The following is a 19,047-nucleotide window of genomic DNA, read 5'->3' on the forward strand; positions in this document are numbered from 1 at the left end:
GGGAGATAAAAAAGAGTCCGTTGTTCGCATTAACCCGGGCTATATTAAGCGGGTTAATTTTAGAGAAAAATATATTATGAGGTTTTTGACGGGACAAACGAAACTATCAGTTTTTGGAGACATTCTTGACAACATTGTTTCTGTTACTCAAACTTGTAACGAGTGAAACAAAAGAATCTTTTGCTATAAGAACCAAACTTCTGGTCAGCACATTAATATCAAAAGGTGACGTCAGCTTGAATATCGCCATATGCGTGTGTCCCCATTAAGCGGGTGTTCGTAGAGCGGGGTTCCACCGTATAGCAACTGTAAATTTTGTCCCACCTCATACGTAAAACCCATGAATAACACAACATCACCAGACTTACGCTAATAAACAGTTTTATTACTCATTTTCATAAACTTAGACACAACTTTTATACTTAGACTGGGCTATGAGTGGTCGTTCATATTCCTTAAGGATAGAAGAGCGAGCGGAATACGCCAGCGCGCGTGAAAATCGCCGGTGACACTCGGAGGGTGGGGAGAAACCTTCCTTGCGGGTGCCAACTTTCACGCGCGCTCGAGTAGTTCGCAACCTCTCAAAGTATACAATGTAGACAAATATGGAGACAAAAAGCCAAGCTCCCATCTGGCGCTGGGTTACAGAATAAAACGTAGAGGCCACTCCCGCCTTGTGTGAATCGTTTAGATTGCAATCTCTGGGTATTTTGTTTTTAAACATATTAGAATAGAAAATCAAACGTTTAAACGCAAAATATGGAATTAGATTAGTTATGAGCTTGAAATGCGGTATGATCCACACATTCGCCCAAAACCTCCTCTCTCTCTCTCCGTACAAACGTTGCGGGAAAACCATCTTTGATAACTTTCAAGCAACTTGCACGCAGTACGTTAGGAGACACGCTGCAGCCCAAGCCATGCACACAACGATTGCAGGAAGTAACGAGCTGTTTTAGTTTATAATTGTAAAGTCACAAATCACACAGTGAATTACTTCTTTGACTCGAAAAAGTCTAAATTGTACCTTGAATAAAAAGAAAACTGAACCAAATCGCAACAGAAAGGGCCGCAATTAAGCTACAACTATTTAAACACGGAACTGAGAGAGCCCGGCTGACGGCTTATCCGGAAAAGATAAATTCATGCAGCAAAAACAGGGTTCGTACAGATTTTTGGATCCAAAATTCAAGACTTTTTCCAGACTTTTTCCACAACAAGAATTTATTTTTCCAGACTCGAGGTTATCAAACAGGGGAACTACAAACCTTAAAAAATATAGGACGAACGTTTTTTTTTACGATGCACTGGAAACGTACGGGCGAGATTTGACCAGAACAAAAAAAAAATTCACTTATTAAGCACTTGTGTAACTTTGGGGAAAAAACTCAAGACTTTTTATCATTTTCCCAGACTTTATCTCTATTTTCCAGACTTTTTCCAAGTCTGGGAAATTGCTGGGCAAATTTGAAATCTTTTTCAAGGATTCAAAACTCTGTACGAACCCTGCAAAATGATTAGACATGCAGAATAATTCACCACAACGAGTTGAGTACAGTTCGGTGACTATATGACGGTAAATTACCAAGACCTGCTATCAGCGGAACAAGTCCTTCACATTCTTTCATTGGGTACGGTTAAGAGCATCCAAACTTGTTGTTGGGATTTGTAACTTAAACGGGTTTGGGCTAAGTTCAGACGGCAACGGATGAATTTTCGACGGGTTGAAACCGAATTCGTGCGTTTAACTGGACCGTTCACACGGAACCACATTGAACGCCAAAATCGAAGTCAAATCTTAAGCCGGTAGAGTCGAAAATTTGACCGGCGTGGTGTGAACACCATAATCGTCTAAATATTTGTACGGAAAAGGCGTGGTTGGATGGATGAGTGGTACCTCCGCTGGGAGGCGCCATTTTAGATTTGCTTAAGTAGCGCTCTGGGCATGAGCAGATCAAAACCACTCAATTCAACCGGTTCGCCAGATCCGTGTGAACAGAGAGAAATTATTTAACTTTTCCGTGGAAAATAAAATTACTTGCTCCGTGTTTAAATGACCGCGCTAACTTCGCTGAGCCCCTTTCATGCATGGTATTCCAAAAAAACTTTTTTAAAACATGGACTTTACAAATATATGGAATACCAAACACTAACACAACAAAAATTAACGTTTTAAATATCTTTAAATATATAATTTTTCATTAAAATAGCAATAATTCATTATTATAAAAGTTTTCTTGTAATGGAAAAATCATGATCGCAAAGCATGAGCAAGGCACCACTTTTATCTCAACTTACACATTTATATTTAAGGAAAAAACATAATCACTTTCATGCCTGCTGCGCTGCCAAGATTTTTCTCGTTGTAATGTCAAAGGGTTTTAATGTTTTGTTCGTTTATAATAAAACAATTTTAGAAACTTCCTCGGAAATCTTAAGCAACATGGTAAAATCTTCAACAGTTCTCGACAAATCACAACCGTTCGTACACACTTTTAACGTTAGTTCAAAGGATGTTGGAAAATCTCCGGGAAATTTTTCAGAATTTTTTTTTGTAAAGAGAGCAATATGTACATTTACAGGAATAAGAACCCTTCCTTCACTTTCGGATCTTTACGGGCGACGTTCTCGCTAAAATGTTCGTAGTTATGTCGAGGACAGCCCTTTTTAAAGCCAGCCTTAGAGAAAGTGTTCAAGGGGAAGAGGGGTTGGGAGAACGCTCTTTCCGCACTTGCTCTCTTCCCTACCCCACTCCTGCCCCCGACAGCTTGCTCGCAGGCTACGTAAAGATAAAACGCATACAAAGAAAGACATTTACCGCTCTCCATACCAAAACGATGTGGACTTTCAACTAAACCTATCAAATAAATATCCGTTTACATCGTTCCGCTCCCCGTGTAATCGGAAACAGAAGCCACATACGTCTACAAGCATTTCTGTCTTCAAACAGATTTGTACATACATACATAGCTGACATGATCCAAAGAAAACTGAGAACCTCGGGAATCACTCGTTACCAGCGTATCTTGAAACACAACACCACCACACTCGCTTGTATCCACCTCTATCCGCTTACGGACTCGTTGATCATTTTGGCTTGTGCAGAAACCGCAGAGCAAGATATGTCAACACTCTGAATACAACGATAAACAGTAAAAGTGCTGCAATATTCTCACCCACAGTTCTGGAAACGTTCAGTTTTTCCAGCACTTCACTGCCCTGGATGATGGTACCGTTGTTCCTACAACCCGCATACGACGAATCCAGCGGTGCACAGCTAAACAAGGCAGGAAAGAGAGAAGAGACAGACATTGTTAAAATAGAAACCATTTAACTGGACTTTTGGCAAAATCACTTAGTCTATTATACTCAATTACGATAAATTTCAAGACGCCTAATACTTATTTTTTTTGTAAAAAGAGAAGAATGTTCCCAGAAGCACAAGGACAGCAATTTCCCGTCTCTTAAGAATCAAATCATTAACAATTATTGGACGAGGTTGAGCAAAATATCGTGATTTGTCAGTGGCCAGCGATAAGTTATTTGGCTGAGGCAAATAATTGATCTGCGAGACACCGGCAAATCATGATATTTTGCGATGACTGAGTTCAATGATTGTTTCATCATTCGATCACCGAGTTTGATTTTTAATGAATAAACTCATGGATTGGAAGCGATCTGCCATTTTCACCCAGCAGCGATCGCAAGAAGGAGGAAAGCGTGGTTTCATTTACGCATGAGCAGAATATTATTCGCAGCCAAACAAAGTTAAACGACATTGCGCACAAGCACACCATTATTTGTAGGCAGTTATTGGCAGGTTACGTGATGGGCTGTCGGCCAATGAAAAGGAAGAAAAATTTGCATCGAATGATAATCTGTGTTGCTTTTGCTGAACACCACCTTTCGTCGTATTCTCCGGTACCTTTCCGTGAAGTTTACTCCATGGTTCACCAACATTGTTACCGAACTAGGCATTTGTAATCTTCAAGAAGCAAAAAAGCGGTAATTTTAATTTGCAAAAGGCAATTTCCTTTGTCAGGATATATCTAACGCCAACTTTTAAAGTGAACTTACCGGTAGGAAACTCCCAAGAACTCAGTCACCTTATTTACAAGATTAAAAGCTTTCCAAAACAAATTCGCAATGTCAAGCACTGCGAAAAAAGGGTGCGCGAGGAAGGAAGAAAGGTTTCAAAAGGTTCCCTTCCTTCTTCCTTCCTCGCGTATTCATCACTATGATCTCGCGCGCTTCAATTCTTCCCTTCCCCCTCCCCCTTAAATGCCAATCACACAGACTAGCCTAATAAGGAACTAACGGCAAATCAGGCCATTCCTTTAGAGTCTAATATACACACCTGAACGTTGGGGAAGTAGAGAACTCTATTGAAAGAAGAGCATCATAAGAATAAAACAGGTAAGCAAAGTACTGAAACCAAGATAACCAAGGCGGTATGTTCTGCTGATAAAATCCACCCAAAAGCATACAGCTGAGACCATACACTGCTGCTACAACTATTGACTTCTTGAAGTCCATCACAGTAGCGCCAATACACAGACCTACAGACTATGAAACAACAGAAATGAGTAATATATAAAGGATATTACATGACCGCGCGGAGATTAGAAATATCTTTTCGCGTGTTGAAAACTATTTCAAGAGTGAGCGCACTATTTATTAGTCTCGCTTGCTTTAGCAAAGCGAGAATATTAAAATGCAGTTCGGTTTTTTTTTTTCGGTGGGACCTAGTTTGTAGGTCCCGCGTTCCTAGCGAAGACCGTGGAAACTGGGGATAAGAATCGTGACGACTTTCATTGTATGGAAATGAGTCTCGTGATGAGCATGTGGTTTATTTTGGGGGATGACTGGAATAACGCGCGCAATTTTTATCACGTTTAAGTGCTTTTCTTCCATGTAAGAAATCAGACTTTGTCTTTTGCGTTAAAACAGGTTACGTTTCATGCTTATGACATAGTAAGCCGATAAAATCGTAAGTGCAAAACATATGGGCCACCGTATTACGACATAACAAAAAGTAAAACTGTAAACTCTCTCTGATCTTATGGTAATTTGGTTCTGACCTTCACGATCACGTGCGAAAAAGTAAATACAGCTAAACGTGACAGAAAGAATAGTTTTGTAAAGACGTGTTCCGGGTCATGGTAGCGCAGAATCTGGGGATGAAAATCGACACGATGCTCTCAATCTCAGTGAACGCTTCGAAAAACAACGCGCAATTGTCCGAATGTTATGTTCTGAGACGAAAAATTTGGAAAGATTAATGGATTATACGGTGATGTCGCTTACAAATCCACACACCATTCGTGGTAGACCCACACTAAAAGATGTCGAGCGTTTTCGGAATGGTTCGTTCCACGAATTCTGTCGTTTGAAAGCGTTGACAACTTTGAAAGAAGTGAATACATCAGATGTTGAACAAGGAAGAATGTTCATGAGCAGAACTTCGTTGATGAGGTAAAAAACAACAAGCAAATCGTGGTTAATTTACCTCTCGTGTTCAACAGCCTGATTCTTTTCCTTTTTTTTCATGATGCTGGATACTTAATTGTAACGAACAACTTGATATTTCGTACATCATTAATATTATTGTACAGGCGATGATAAATGTCGAGGAAACAAATCTTGGGCCGATTTTGGAATCTTTGAAACTCAAATGAAATTCAATGAAATTGCCTGATTTGACTAACCTGATCTAGAATTCTTATGTATTTGCGAAATACTGTAGGAAAACGGCATAAAAAAGAATTCAAATTTATTTTCGGCGACCGAAATTTACGGCTTCGAGACAGCACTTCCGTTTGCCGTCCACCGCAACAGATGATGACGGAAATGACGTAGTAAGGTAAAAGTGTTCAAGATCAGAGCAATAAAAGGAGATGGTAAACCTACACGACTTTTACCTCGTGCCAAAATGCTGCTCGTTCCAATCAAGTTTTTTTCGTCTGCTGGGTACATTATGCTCTGGAAGGTTCTACATTTTCACTGAGTAAATGTTATTTTACCCGCATGTTTCACACTGAGAGATCATGACACACATATCGATTTACGGTGGCTATTAGCGGGGAAGAGCGTTGCGTGACGACATTAAAAACGGCTGTGTAGCAGACTATTTTGAAGCATGATGGTGAAGCTTTTTATTACGGCTGAATAAGGGTTCCAATTTTCTCCAAAGTATCTTCTGGATCTGAATAACTAAGCGATTTTCTTTAGTCCATGAATGTAATGTTTTTGTGCAATGCTGTATCACGTTAAGCCCAACTCATTAGTTTTGTTTGGAAAATCTTAAATTATTACGGGTAGTGATTTACAGGTCGTGTGTACTGTTGCAATAAAACGTAATACTGAGAAGAGCGGAGGTACAAGGCAACTGTAATATTATCACGACTGAGCCATTCTTCGGTGGTTCCAACAATGTTACCTCTTGCGCCTTTGGCTGTTCGTTTTGCGACTGGGTAGTGGGAAGCCTTTACACAAGCGAAACCTGCTTAGAGACATCGAAGACTGTTGGCATGTACACAACAAATCTTCAGTCTTGAAAGATCTTCACTTCACTTAAAACTCTGTTGCCTTCGCATAGATCTCCAAGATCTTTAAAACTCCCTCCGTAGCTGATGTTTTGATTCTCGAATTAGCAGCGGTCTGTTGCTTTTGCGTTTCCGGTCTCATTCACTTCCGTCACCGAGAGATGCGGTTCACAACGAACTAAGTCACGTGGTACAAGTATCCTCCCTTATCCTTTTTTTTACTCGTCACTTCGCGCTTCGGTCGCCCTTCGGGCGACGGTCTTCCGTCACCCTTCGGACGACCTGCTGTGCACCAACGAGAATATAGCTTGCGGTTATTGATTTTCAAAATGGCCAACAACAAAGTCGATCTGGATCAGGTAAAAAGCAAAGAAATCCTTTACAGTAGATTCATAAAGATCCCATTGGGCTAATGAATCGTGCTAAGCGACAGGTATAAACATTTTTCGAGGTGAGACTTTAAATAATTAATTTATTTATTCACACGCAACTCCTCTGGACCCTGTGCAGTAGATTGAAATCATAATTCAACTTTTTCACTTGCTGTCGGTGACTCTGAGGAATTATGACGAACCCCTGGGGAGGACGACTCTGCATATGAAAGGCAAGGGGATGCTCGTCGGAAATTTTGAATTAAACCCCTACAAGAGTTCGATCCGGGCGTAGCCCAAGCTTTTTTGACCCCTGAGAGACTATGTTACTGAAAACTCAGACAATACACGTATTTTTATATTTTTTCACATGCAACCCTAAACAAGACCTTCACGGCTAAATATAATACCGTTTTGCCCAGAACACCGTAAGTGAGACCAAAATCCGAAATTTACACCCCGGCCTAAGCAAGACGACGAGCATCCCAAGCCCTTTTATATGCGGAACGCCCCCCCCCCCCCCCCCCCCCGAGTGACGAACGCTCGCGCTCTATTCACCTCCTCACTTCTTATCTTATCTACAAACAAGCGAGACTCAACGCTACTTAGAGCGTTCTTGTTATAATTATAAACACCAACGAAATGCCACATCATTTCACTTTTATATATTTTTTTGTAGCAAAAGTCGCAATTACACACAATCCACCATCCCCAACCCCAACTTTTGTTTTACTTTTGATTGTGTGTGTCTTAAAACATTGAATCACTGACAATTACACGACTATTTCTTATAACAGCTGTCTGGTGTAATTATGATTCAATTTCGACCCTGCTTGCCATAGAGCTTCCAGTAGGTCTATGGTAAGGGCATCCGAACTAGAACTCGGAGGGTCGTGAGTTCGATTCTCAAGATCTCGAAATTTTTTCTGAGTTTTCTGGTGTTACAATTCTCCTTCTTCCAAATCATTAATTTTATTAAGGATAAACATCACTGCATACCTGTCCTGCAATGGCGGTTAATAAGAGAAGAAGGAGAGATAACAGGAAAGCCTCGCTTCTGTTCAGTCCCGCCATCCAATACACAACGGTTAAGAAGAACGTGGGCATGAAAATAACCAGCGGTAACTCACTGAAGAGCTTGGCTAAATAGTACGCAGACAGCCTGTAATAACCAGCGGCTCTCTCTTTATTAACCACTGTCCGTTCATTTGGAACTGAAAATCATTAAAAACAAAAAGGACAGGTAAATGGGAGAAAAGTATGAAAACTAGATCGACATTTTGTTTTTCTTAATTATACACTATTTTTGAAACTTGAGTTTGTGGCTGATTTTCTCATCAATATCACTATGATGACGTAATTAATAACCGCAGGATACCCACATAAATGGACAGAACAGTTCACAGTTCTGCTTCCCAGGATAACAACCTCAATGTCAAGCAAAACTTTACTAGCACGTTTCAAGGAAACTTAGGCAAGTAGACAGACCTTCACGGGTAAGGAAGACATGACGTGGGGAAAATACATTGAATGAACATGTGTAATAAATTATACTGTTGCTGCACAACTTGGAAAGAACAGTCACATGTCTGACTACACTTTATACATTATTCTCGTTCGTATAAAAGCCGCCGCGTGACGATTTAATCAACTAGATTACTGCGTGCTCCCTCGGGAAGCAGTCTATTGGTCCTTTACGGTCCCCAGGGAAATTCCCTAGGCCTTTTATACGCCCTAGCAAACAAATTCACCGTCTTCTCGCAAGTCTACTCTACAACGGGCAAGCAAGTTTCGCCACCCTCCTCCCCTTCAGCGGCGCTGGCAAATTTTCTCTATCAGCCCACCTTATGCCTTATGCAAAATTTTTCACCCATAACTTATTCATCAAAAGGCATAAGGTGGCTTTTATGCGAATGTAAATTAGTTACTATGTAGGAAGGCCACCTTCACAATACCCAGCGTACCAACACATCGGAACAACAAATCTGCCGTTGAACAATTTCAAACGGCGATATACATGTTTTGTAAACTTACATGAGATAAGAGATTGGAACAGTGGAGTGAAATTCCAGTAAACCACAATAAAGAATATCTATAAGGAAGCCAAAAAAACAGACCATTAATGGTGGAAACACATTTAGACCATTCGCTGACAGAGTTCAGGGGGTGATTCACCAAAACTCACAAGTCAGTGCTGATTTTATGACACAAGAATCCTCAACTATAAAAATATTTCACTGTTTTTGGATTATAAAAGATTTTTCCTTACGATTCATAATTATTTAATAGACAAAATAGTAAATAAATTGGCAATGGTAAAAGTTTAAGGGCCTGTTTACATGGGGGTAGGGGACCCCACAAAGGAAAGGTAACCCAAATACATGCAGGTGGGGTAACCCGCCTGTCCATATAATCTCGCATATGGTCACCCCACCTATCATGTAAATGCAATCAAATTAAAATGAGAGATTATATGGACAGGCCAGTTACCTCACGTACCTGGGGTATCCCACCTCCACATAAACAGACCCTAAGATGAGTTAAAAATTGGCATTTTGGATTGGTGAGAACCTGTTGTTTTAACAAACTATACTTAGTCTGAGTTTAACTTATCACCAATGTACACACACGCCATCCCACCCCAAACACTATAAACTTTGAAAATGAAATTATCTCTTACAAGTACTACTACCAAAGTGCGAAAAAACAAAACAAAGCAAAGCAAGCACAAACAAAATAATAAGAGAAAACCACATACCAATGAATATCTATCCTGGATACTCTCCTCTTTGTAAGGTACCTGGAACCAGATGACCCCAGCTATAATAGCTAAAAGCGCGCTCTATTAGAAACAAAATAGGAATTCATAAATTATTAGGATTTCAATATTAGGCATCTGATGGGTTTTAATCACACATACAAAGCCAGCTGAGGCACTAGTTTCGTTGTGTGCAACTATCTCTTCTCACCTGTACAAAATTCAGCTTGGAAAGAATATCTGGCTTGGACTGTTTGAATGTGCGCACAAGTAGAACAGAGAACTGCGTCCAGAAACTTGTGGCCCATGATGTAGAAATATCAGTGTAAAGAGCGGAATGATCTACTTCATCATCATGATCATGAACATCAATCTTAGTGTAATCCTGTGATGTGCTACGCTTGTAAGTGACAACAGCCACATTAAAGTCCGCAGATGACACACGTGCTTCAGTGTGTACCGGCTTAGGGCCATCGTCTGATAGTTTACTCAGTGATCTTTTGAAACCTTTCCAGGATGTTTTTGAAGAAGACGATTTGGGGCTTTGAATGAGAGGAACAGAGCTTTGGCTAGCTTCAGATTCGACATTTCCATTAGGGATCAGGGCATTTTCTATGTCACGTGAAGGCTCTGTGCTGCTAATATCTCTCGGGGAGTCAACTTTAGAATAGAGCGACTCCGATGATGAACTTGATTTACTGTGATTGTCTTTTGTACTGGCCTGTTCTGTTTCTGTTGATTTTTCTGAAACGTCTTGTGTACTTCCAACTTTCAGATTAGTTTTATCCAAAGGTGCCTTCCCAGTGGTGTCTGCATCTTTTTCACTGGATTTTTCAGGGTTAGGGCTTGGAGTGTCAAGTCTTGAAACTTCATGATTTGGAGAAGACGATGCTAAGTATTTTTGATGCCTCTTTTTTCTGACCATTAAAAGAAAATGTTTTAATAAACATACATTGCATAAACAAAGAGATGTTAGCCTACAAATTAGCCCTTATTTTCTTTCTTTTCATCGCATTTTACTTGATTGTGTTTTTAAGAGGAACAATTAGGCAAGCAGAGGCAGCGACCCCTTCAAGTGCGTTTTGCACCACATGCCTGCCTCATGCTTGCTTTTTTCTTGCCTGAAAAGGGCAAGAATATGTAAATTAATAAATACTGTTAACCTCTAAGTGCAACCCCCTCTCGTAAGCGACCACCTCCCATAAACAACCACCTATCCAGTCAAAGCCATGTCATTTAAGAATTTCTCATAAACGACCGCTGAGCATCTCTTACATTGTACTGAGCTTAAGAAGATGGAAGCAGTTACACATATGAAGTTACTGTTCTCTAGCCGAGAAGAGTCTTAATGTCTTGAGAATGTGTATAACGGAAGCCATGTGCGAGTTCTTGAGTTCGACTTCATTGCCTGCTGAACAACTGCTACATGTACAATTGGTACCGGCTAAGCTCAGTCACTATCATACTGTCTCTTAATTGTGATATCTCAAAGTACATTCTGATTGCATTGACCATATTTACGGGGGTGGAGGTTCTAGTGCCGCATGCTAAGGACTTACCTCTCAGCCCAACCTTTCACAATCATTTCTTGAATTTTCTCTCCTTCCGTCACCTTCTCCACTGAAAACAATTTTTTAAAAAATAATATTCCATTTAACGCATATATTAATGAATGCCTTCCACTATTATTTTGTACACTCCTTCACCATTTATCCATTCACCTGGGAAATTTTGCCGCAAAATATCATTTGAACCTACTCAAGCTGTTTTCTGGCCACTATCCCACCAAAAGGAACAAAACTGCCCAAATTAATTGTTGTTTGCAAGTCAAGTACGTAGAGGTTAAAAATTGGGTTTTATTAACTGAGGTAGGTAGATTGGTCACCGTAAGGATGGGAAGGGGGGAGGGGGGTGGTTGGACAGCTGATATTTCAAGCATCAGCCCTTTGTCAGAGCAAATCTGTATCGACTGAGTTGATAAAGCCAAGTTTGTTAAGAAGAATAGACATATTGTAGATGTATAAAGTAGCTGGCAGGATCAGAGTACAGGACTGCTTTTTAGCAGTGGCAGTGAGATTCATGTGAGTGGTTCGTAACCTCTGTACAGTCGTCCCCGTTTGAGGGGAGAGATTGGCTGTTCACAGGCTGGTGCCACAAGGGAAAATCAATCAATTGGGCTATTTTCCATTCTTCTCGCACATTTACAGCTTAAATACAATATTTTCAGTGTATAAACTTACATATAAAGTCGGCAGGGTTGAAGTGGGCATCACATACCAGACCAACGCTCTCAAAAAAATTAAGAACTCGACTGGCCTTTCCATAAAAAGCCACCTGATAACAAACACAAACAAGGAATAAAACATCAGTCACAACTCTGATAAAGCACAATTAAAATACTAATATGAGCCCAACAGGTACACACACTTTCAAAATAACTCGAAAATTAATTTGCCCTGATCTACATTTTGTACAGATTACAATTTTTGATCAGTTATTAAGCATTTAAGCATATGCAGTTTAAATGGGCTGTCATGGCTGGCTGGCTAGTTTATAAATTTTCATTTATAATGCTAATTACAAGTCTTCAAATGTTAAAACAACAAAAATGAACTTTGACAAACTGTTAGGCTAATGCACTGTAAGTTTTCAAAACCCACAATCGCAATCCATTTCAATCTTCCTCAAGTCTGTCCATCTATTTGCTGTGTTATTTATACCTTTTTACAACATTTTTAATCAGTTATTTTGATGTTTCACTAAATTTGTACTGTTCCCAATGTTTAAATTTTGATAAATTTCATGACACAGCTCCCTTTCAAGATCTTTGTATGCTATAATGTTTTTGTCTCGAGAATTTGCATTTGTTTATTATTACCTGTCCTCCGCAGAGCAATAGAAGCTTGTCAAACATATAGAAGATCTGACTTGATGGCTGATGAATTGTAGTTACAACTGTCTTTTTTTCTCGGGCAGCATAATTCTTCAAAGTCTTTACCAGGTTTAACGCATTGCTGGAATCTAACCCAGATGTTGGCTCCTATTGTAACATGAGTAGAGAGACATTTACACTGTAATTACAGTGGTCCAACCAAGATAATACGGATATGGGAGGGACATAGTGTCTGTATTTTCCCGCTGTCTATATTAAGCAGTCTGCCAGAAAAAAACGTCATGGACACTAGCATTATTCAATGCTTTTGCAGGCTCAGGCAAAATTGAATAATAATATATCATGGTAAGGAGCCATAAAAACAGAGCAGAGCAGATGGTGTATTGCATTAAAAAGATGGCATAATTGCATGCAAAAAGGTAATTTAATGAAAGGATAGTCAGAACAATATTGAATGACAACCAGGCATGAAAAAAGACGCCTTACTAATTGAATGTGGCAGTATACAGCATTTTTGTGAAAACTGCTCTGTAGGGCTGGACTCTGTTAATGATTCTCAATTTTTTGCAGCTCACATCAGTGAATTATTACAATCTACAGAGGATAATCTTCGCTAGGAAAAGATGAACTTTGAAGACTTAAAGAAGGGTAACTACCAACATCTAAAGATTATACATGTATATAGCTTTTTATATGTAATTTATGACTAGAACAAAATACAATTGTATCTTCCCAAAATGAAGTTGTCCTTATACAAGTACAAGTCATGTAAGCAAAATGTAATCATGCATAAAATATATTGTAATCATGGAACACCATAATTATGTGTTTTTTATTTCATTTGAATTAATTTTACAACTTACATCAAGGAAGATCAAGGAAGGGTTTGTTATCAGCTCACAACCAATGTTAGCACGCTTTTTCTCCCCTAAAAAACAGCATTAAAGAGAAAGTTTTAGTTAGACACAAAACGTAGATGTATAGTGTATGAATAAATTTTCACGTCATTAAATTTTATACATGTCATGTTATCATCATAAAAAACAACACCGAGCAAATAAGACCGGATGTAGGAGGAAATTATTTTTATGCACTGATTAACTTTAAGTTCATGTTCTACTTCTCGTCTTTTCAGAACTGGGAACCATGTTTATTGACTTCTTTGAAGAACACTGTCATATCATCAAGATACTGTAGCAGTCATTCTAAGAAAGTCAATCACATACCTCCAGATAATCCACGCTCAAAAGGGCTTCCAATTTCTACAACATTAACAAAGTACAGTTACTAACAAAGACCAAGACTAGTTTACGCACTTAAACTCTACGTGCAACCTCCACAACTTGTGGGCTAAGAAAAGGAAAGTAATTTCTTTTAGACAGAGAATACACCATAAAATCAAAAAAAATTATATACAGGGCTTCTGATGATTAAAATGATTAGTATCTGATGGTGCCATTTTCAACCTCAATATTGATCTCAAATCACATCCAGTAGCATAATCCTCAAGACATATATTATCCAACAAAACAACAAACAAAAATGCTAAATTGTAATGTAAGGGTATTTTGCTATGCACATTGTAATTATCATGATTGTTCAGCTCCTGAAATTTCTTGTTGTCAGCGAAAGTAAGGAATACTCTCCAACAAAAGAAATCACATAATTTATTAATTTCTTTCATAATGGACCTTTTTTTGCACAATATGACTTACTAGAAGTTCATCACAATTAACCAATAATTATTTTATGCACTCAATCACAGGGCCTATCTGTGTGTACTCACTTGTATCCAAGCATTTTCTTACATCTAAGTTGTCAACAATTTGGTCAACCTGAATACAAAAAAGATTAATATTAATTTTGTAATTCCTATAATTTTTTGACACAGTTCCCTAGAAGAAGAATGCTTCTTAAAAGCTGGCAGAACATAATGTTATCACCAGGTTTACAATAATTATTATGGTAACACGTTCTACTGAAACAAAGTCATATAAAATAAACTTCCAAATTTAAGCCCTGGCCTTATACAATTTCATGAGGGGTTTTAGAAGGGCTAATAAATGGGGGGGAGGGGGGGGCTTGTAACCGGACTAAAAATGTGTTCCATGACATGCTACATCAGCAGTGCCTTTTTAAGCTTCAAAATGCCATAAAAAACATTTCATTTCAATACAAGCTAGAGGGGGCTTACACATGTATATTGGGAGGAGGTGGGGCAGGGGACTTATAACCAGATGTATTTTTTGTTTACAGGAAGATGGGCTTATATTTAGGGGGGGTGCTTATACCTGTAACTGGAGGAGGGGTAATAATCGGAAGTATACAGTAATTAACTTGTCAGAGACTGTTAAACTATTGAAAAGCTGGCATTTTGAGAACTAGACCACTTCAATGAAGGCCTGGCTTTATGCAAGCTCTGTTGAGTAATTCAGGCACCAGTTGCTACAACTAATGCCAGACAGGCTAAATTCTGGTATTAAAAAAGGGATTTGGCTGAGACATTAGCCATTAAGTCTAGCAACTGGCCCCAGTATAGTAAACAATGAACCAAAGCCCCATACATGTATTTCTTGCCCTGCATGGCCTTGCAAAACCAGGAGAGAATGTTGTTCAAGGCAGTATAGCTGTTTCAATTATCCAATTTATTTAAAAGACTTGTAAAATGTTTATTCTTTATTCCAAAAACATACCTTTTGCAACTTGTCAGCCTTTGACAAAGTATCTGGTAGGCGAAGCATTGCTGAAAACTAAAAAAAAATTGAATTGGTATTAAAAATTATTCAAGTGTAAAAATAGATAATTATAAAGTAATTTTTCAGTCTAAACCATCACCATCGGTAATGTAACTACAGTAACTATAGCTTTTCAAAAGAATTCTCACACTAAAGTTCATGAATTGACAACCAATTCATTCTTTTTTCTTTTCATTGTAAAATAAATTTCCCTCAGAGCAGGAATGAGCTGTCTGGATTCTGCACTAACATACATGTAATAGTACAACAAAAAAGGCTCTAAGCATGGAAAACATTAAAATATTAGCTCCCTCTCCTTCAAACAAACTCACTAATTAATGAAAAGAAGAGCTGGTCCCTAAAGAATTTTGACATACTCATAATTATACTTAATCAACAAAAATGATCACTTTTTTACCGAAAGAGTTTCTCGAAGAGTGAGATTTGCAAAGAAAATATCTTCTTGCAGTACATAGCAGATTTTCTTCTTCAGCTTTCTGTCCAACTGTTTCCCATTGAGTAAGATTTCCCCTTCTTGAGCAAGCAACCTTCCAGCAAGAATGTTCAGCAGAGTTGTTTTGCCAGAGCCTAATTAAGCAGGAAAGAAAGCTTTCAAAGTTAATTTACATGTACATGACTGTCCACGGCAACAAAAAATAATGGGGTTAGTTTAAAGGGCTACGTCAATGTGGATTTCCACATTCCTTTAAAGGCTTCAAGCCCAAAGAGACACCCTGTTCAAAACACTAGTGAAATTGTATACCCTGTTACTCAATTGAAGAACTTTAAGATGGAATCCATCAGTGCACAAAAACTTTGTACCAGAATAATTTGAACAATATCACATTCTTTTTCACATTTTCCAGTTAGGGCTCTAGATGCAATTAGTTATTTGTAATAACACCAAAGAAACTTTCTAATGAGAGCCCGAGAAAATAAATGCGAAACTTCACAAAATGACATCTTACACAAGAAATTTTCAGAATTTTAACTGTGTTTTCACAATTCTTCTGAAATTTGTCATTTGTTTTCTCGGGTTCTCATGAGTTCTCTCTTTGGTGATATTACAGATAAATAATTACATCTAAAGCCCTTGAAAAATGTAAAAAATAATGCGATATTGTTTAAATAAGGTACAAGGTTTTTGTCCAGTGAAAATTGAAATTACTCAATTTCCAGATGGATTCCATCTTAAAACCATACCTTGTTCAGTCGCACACACCTGCTGTTTAGGCTAAATAAAGGAGTCCCCTTCTACCCCCCCCCCCCCCCCTCCAGAGTTTGGGTACCATCTTGAAAACCAGAAACACCCCTGCAACATGCCTTCTGGTCACATTTTAATGCACCTTTTCTATGTACCTTCACTTGTGCCAGATTATTGCTTAAACTGTCACACAAACTTTGCCACCCAGTATGGTGGCAGAGTTGCCTAGTCTCTAGGCCTCATTATTATGCGCAGCCAATGCGTTTCCGGTCACGTGGTCCCGGCCGTTTGTCTCGGATCCGGATACGTCACCGAAATGCATTGACCGAGAGGCCCTGGAGGGATGCCGTACAGGGACTATGCAAGTGGCAGAGAACAGATCATTGCCTCAGTGCATGTGAGACACCCTGAATTTGCCTAAAAAGCTTACATACTAAGCTTATTTTGTTTCCTTAAACTCCAAAAGAATTCAGACACACTTACAATAATGCTGACTCATGAGACTATTAATCTAATCCGCTGCATGGTCTCTAACCTGAGATCAGGGCCAATTTGAGCGGTTCTCATACATTCTCTCTAACTGCTACCGCTCTTTTCGTTTCGCCATGCCCGCCGGAATGTTATTTAAAAAGCGAAACGAAAATAGAGCCTGATCTCCGGTTACATGGTCTCTATCAGCTGTCTCTATGCTATGTGTAGAGAACTTGTCAACGAGCTGGGCGAGCTACCCGGGGGCGAGCTAGTCATGCAGTTTCAAACATTTGAAGCATTGTGGAAAGAAAGGGAACGTGCATATATATGTATGAGGATATATATGTATGAGGAAGCTCCTCCACGTTTATCGGGGGTCACGAACAGACCTGAGACCGCATAAAAAGGAGCTAAAAGGAGGCCATAATCAAGCAGACCGTATCTGTTACGTCACACTTTATCATAAATTCATAAGATTACTTCAAATTTCTGTAGAAAATGAACCATAGAAAATGATATAAAGATTTGAGCAACGTGAAATAATAACCTTCCAATTAACTGGCTATTTTATTCTATTGAACGGTAAAAAAGTGTTTTTAAACGTTCTTAGCTTACCGCTTGGGCCCATTACCGCCAGCATCTCACCCGGGTGAACTTTCCCGCTCACATTTTGAAGGATTTGTCGATCGTTGATTTTCACACCAAGGTCGTTAAATGAAAGGAAAATAGGTGCATTTTCTTCCCCTTCTTCGGTCATTGTTGTTGCTCTATCTGCTTCTCGCTAACAGACCCACAAAACTCCTCTTTAACCTTCCTTTTTGCTTGCAATCGCAACCTTTCGATAGCCTTTTATAACCACGCAAACATATGCATAAAACATTTCAATACATACTCTGTACGTCACTTTCGTCTGTGATTGGTTCCATCTTTTTCTGATAACCAATCAAAATTTAGCAGACCGGACATTTGGAAATGCAAGGTGATGGTGCAATGTGATTTGTTCCGAGGGGGAGAGGGAACGGGAATTTTTGCTGCCTTTTATTGTTAGATTTAGACTCAAAAACGTGGGCACGAATTGGAAACTGGACTGGCAAATTCAGAAACAGAAGTCCACTTTTAGAAAAAATACATTTCTTTGAAGCAATCAAGACTTGAACATAACCACGTTCTATTTTCAGCTTCGTACCAAAAATTTTAGTCTTTATTGCATCATAGCTCACGTCAAGCGGAATTCGATATAGTTCTGACCAGCTGTGTGGAGTCATGATGGTGCAATTTGTATATTTCCATATGAAGTTTCCGGGTTGCTTGGATTATTTTCGCCGAAGGGGCAAGAAAAGGCGTTACTAGACCCAGTTATTGCAATAAAGAAAAATAATATCTCATTCCTATCCCGGCTTACAAGCAAAAGGATACGCATTGACATAATTTTTCTACCTTGTTGAAAGGGGTTTAGCTTCAAAACGGAAACAGTGATATCCTATGCCGATGAAAATCTTATTTCGCTGGAGCCTCTATTCAGGGGGCACATTCGGGACCGAGGCGAGTGTCCTTAAATAGAAGGAGTTCCCTAAAATAATGGAGGTTGGGCGGGGGTGTGCTAATAATTAACCTGTTATTATTATTATTATTATTATTATTATTATTATTATTATATTATTATATTATTATTATTATTATATATATTATAATTGCTTTTTATAATTGTTATTAGTAGTCTTTAGATAGTCATTTTACGACAATTCTCTTTCGTACACAAGAAGAATGTACATAGGGTATATATTTTAATATTTCATATTCTTGAATCTGTAAATAGTAAAATTTAATAATTATTATATTTATCATTGGGATGAACATAGAAATTTTCTTTTTTTTTTAGGTTATAGACAGTTGTTTACATTTGCTCTATTGAAAACCACCAGACCACCAAGAAGTCTTTTTTTAACTATAGTTATACTAAATTTGTACTTAATTTTCAATTTGAGAAGAGTTTAATAAAATATCATTATTATTATAAAAAATTATTATTATAATTATTATTATTATTATTATTATTATTATTATTATTAT

General features: G+C 38.5%; 1 protein-coding gene across 2 annotated transcripts; it reads right to left on the reverse strand.

The window, feature by feature from the left end:
• Nucleotides 1-372: 372 nt before the first annotated feature.
• Nucleotides 373-17,806, reverse strand: LOC140941576 (uncharacterized). Of its 2 annotated transcripts, XM_073390598.1 has the most exons (15): nt 17,593-17,805; nt 15,721-15,890; nt 15,261-15,317; nt 14,354-14,402; nt 13,794-13,829; nt 13,431-13,495; nt 12,553-12,714; nt 11,915-12,008; nt 11,234-11,294; nt 9,886-10,591; nt 9,675-9,758; nt 8,951-9,008; nt 7,916-8,130; nt 4,358-4,566; nt 373-3,277 (listed from the first exon to the last, which is right to left on the reverse strand). In XM_073390598.1, the coding sequence occupies exons 1-15, from the start codon at nt 17,732-17,734 to the stop codon at nt 3,088-3,090; spliced, it is 2,298 nt and encodes a 765-aa protein (XP_073246699.1). In that variant the 5' UTR covers nt 17,735-17,805; the 3' UTR covers nt 373-3,087. The 2 variants fall into 2 exon arrangements, with proteins under 2 accessions (XP_073246699.1, XP_073246706.1); XM_073390605.1 differs by lacking the exon at nt 13,794-13,829 and having other exon boundaries at nt 17,593-17,806.
• Nucleotides 17,807-19,047: the final 1,241 nt, after the last annotated feature.

The sequence above is a fragment of the Porites lutea genome, chromosome 1, assembly GCF_958299795.1.
Source record: "Porites lutea chromosome 1, jaPorLute2.1, whole genome shotgun sequence".
Classification (NCBI taxonomy): domain Eukaryota; kingdom Metazoa; phylum Cnidaria; class Anthozoa; order Scleractinia; family Poritidae; genus Porites; species Porites lutea.

Excerpts from the sequence above, each read along its gene's own strand:
- LOC140941576 (XM_073390598.1), bottom strand. The coding sequence starts at position 17,734 with ATGACCGAAGAAGGGGAAGAAAATGCACCTATTTTCCTTTCATTTAAC. Across the intron at positions 11,295-11,914 it reads CAACCCTGCCGACTTTATAT|TGGAGAAGGTGACGGAAGGA; the intron begins GTAAGTTTATAC and ends AATTGTTTTCAG. Across the intron at positions 9,759-9,885 it reads CCAAGCTGAATTTTGTACAG|AGCGCGCTTTTAGCTATTAT; the intron begins GTGAGAAGAGAT and ends TGTTTCTAATAG.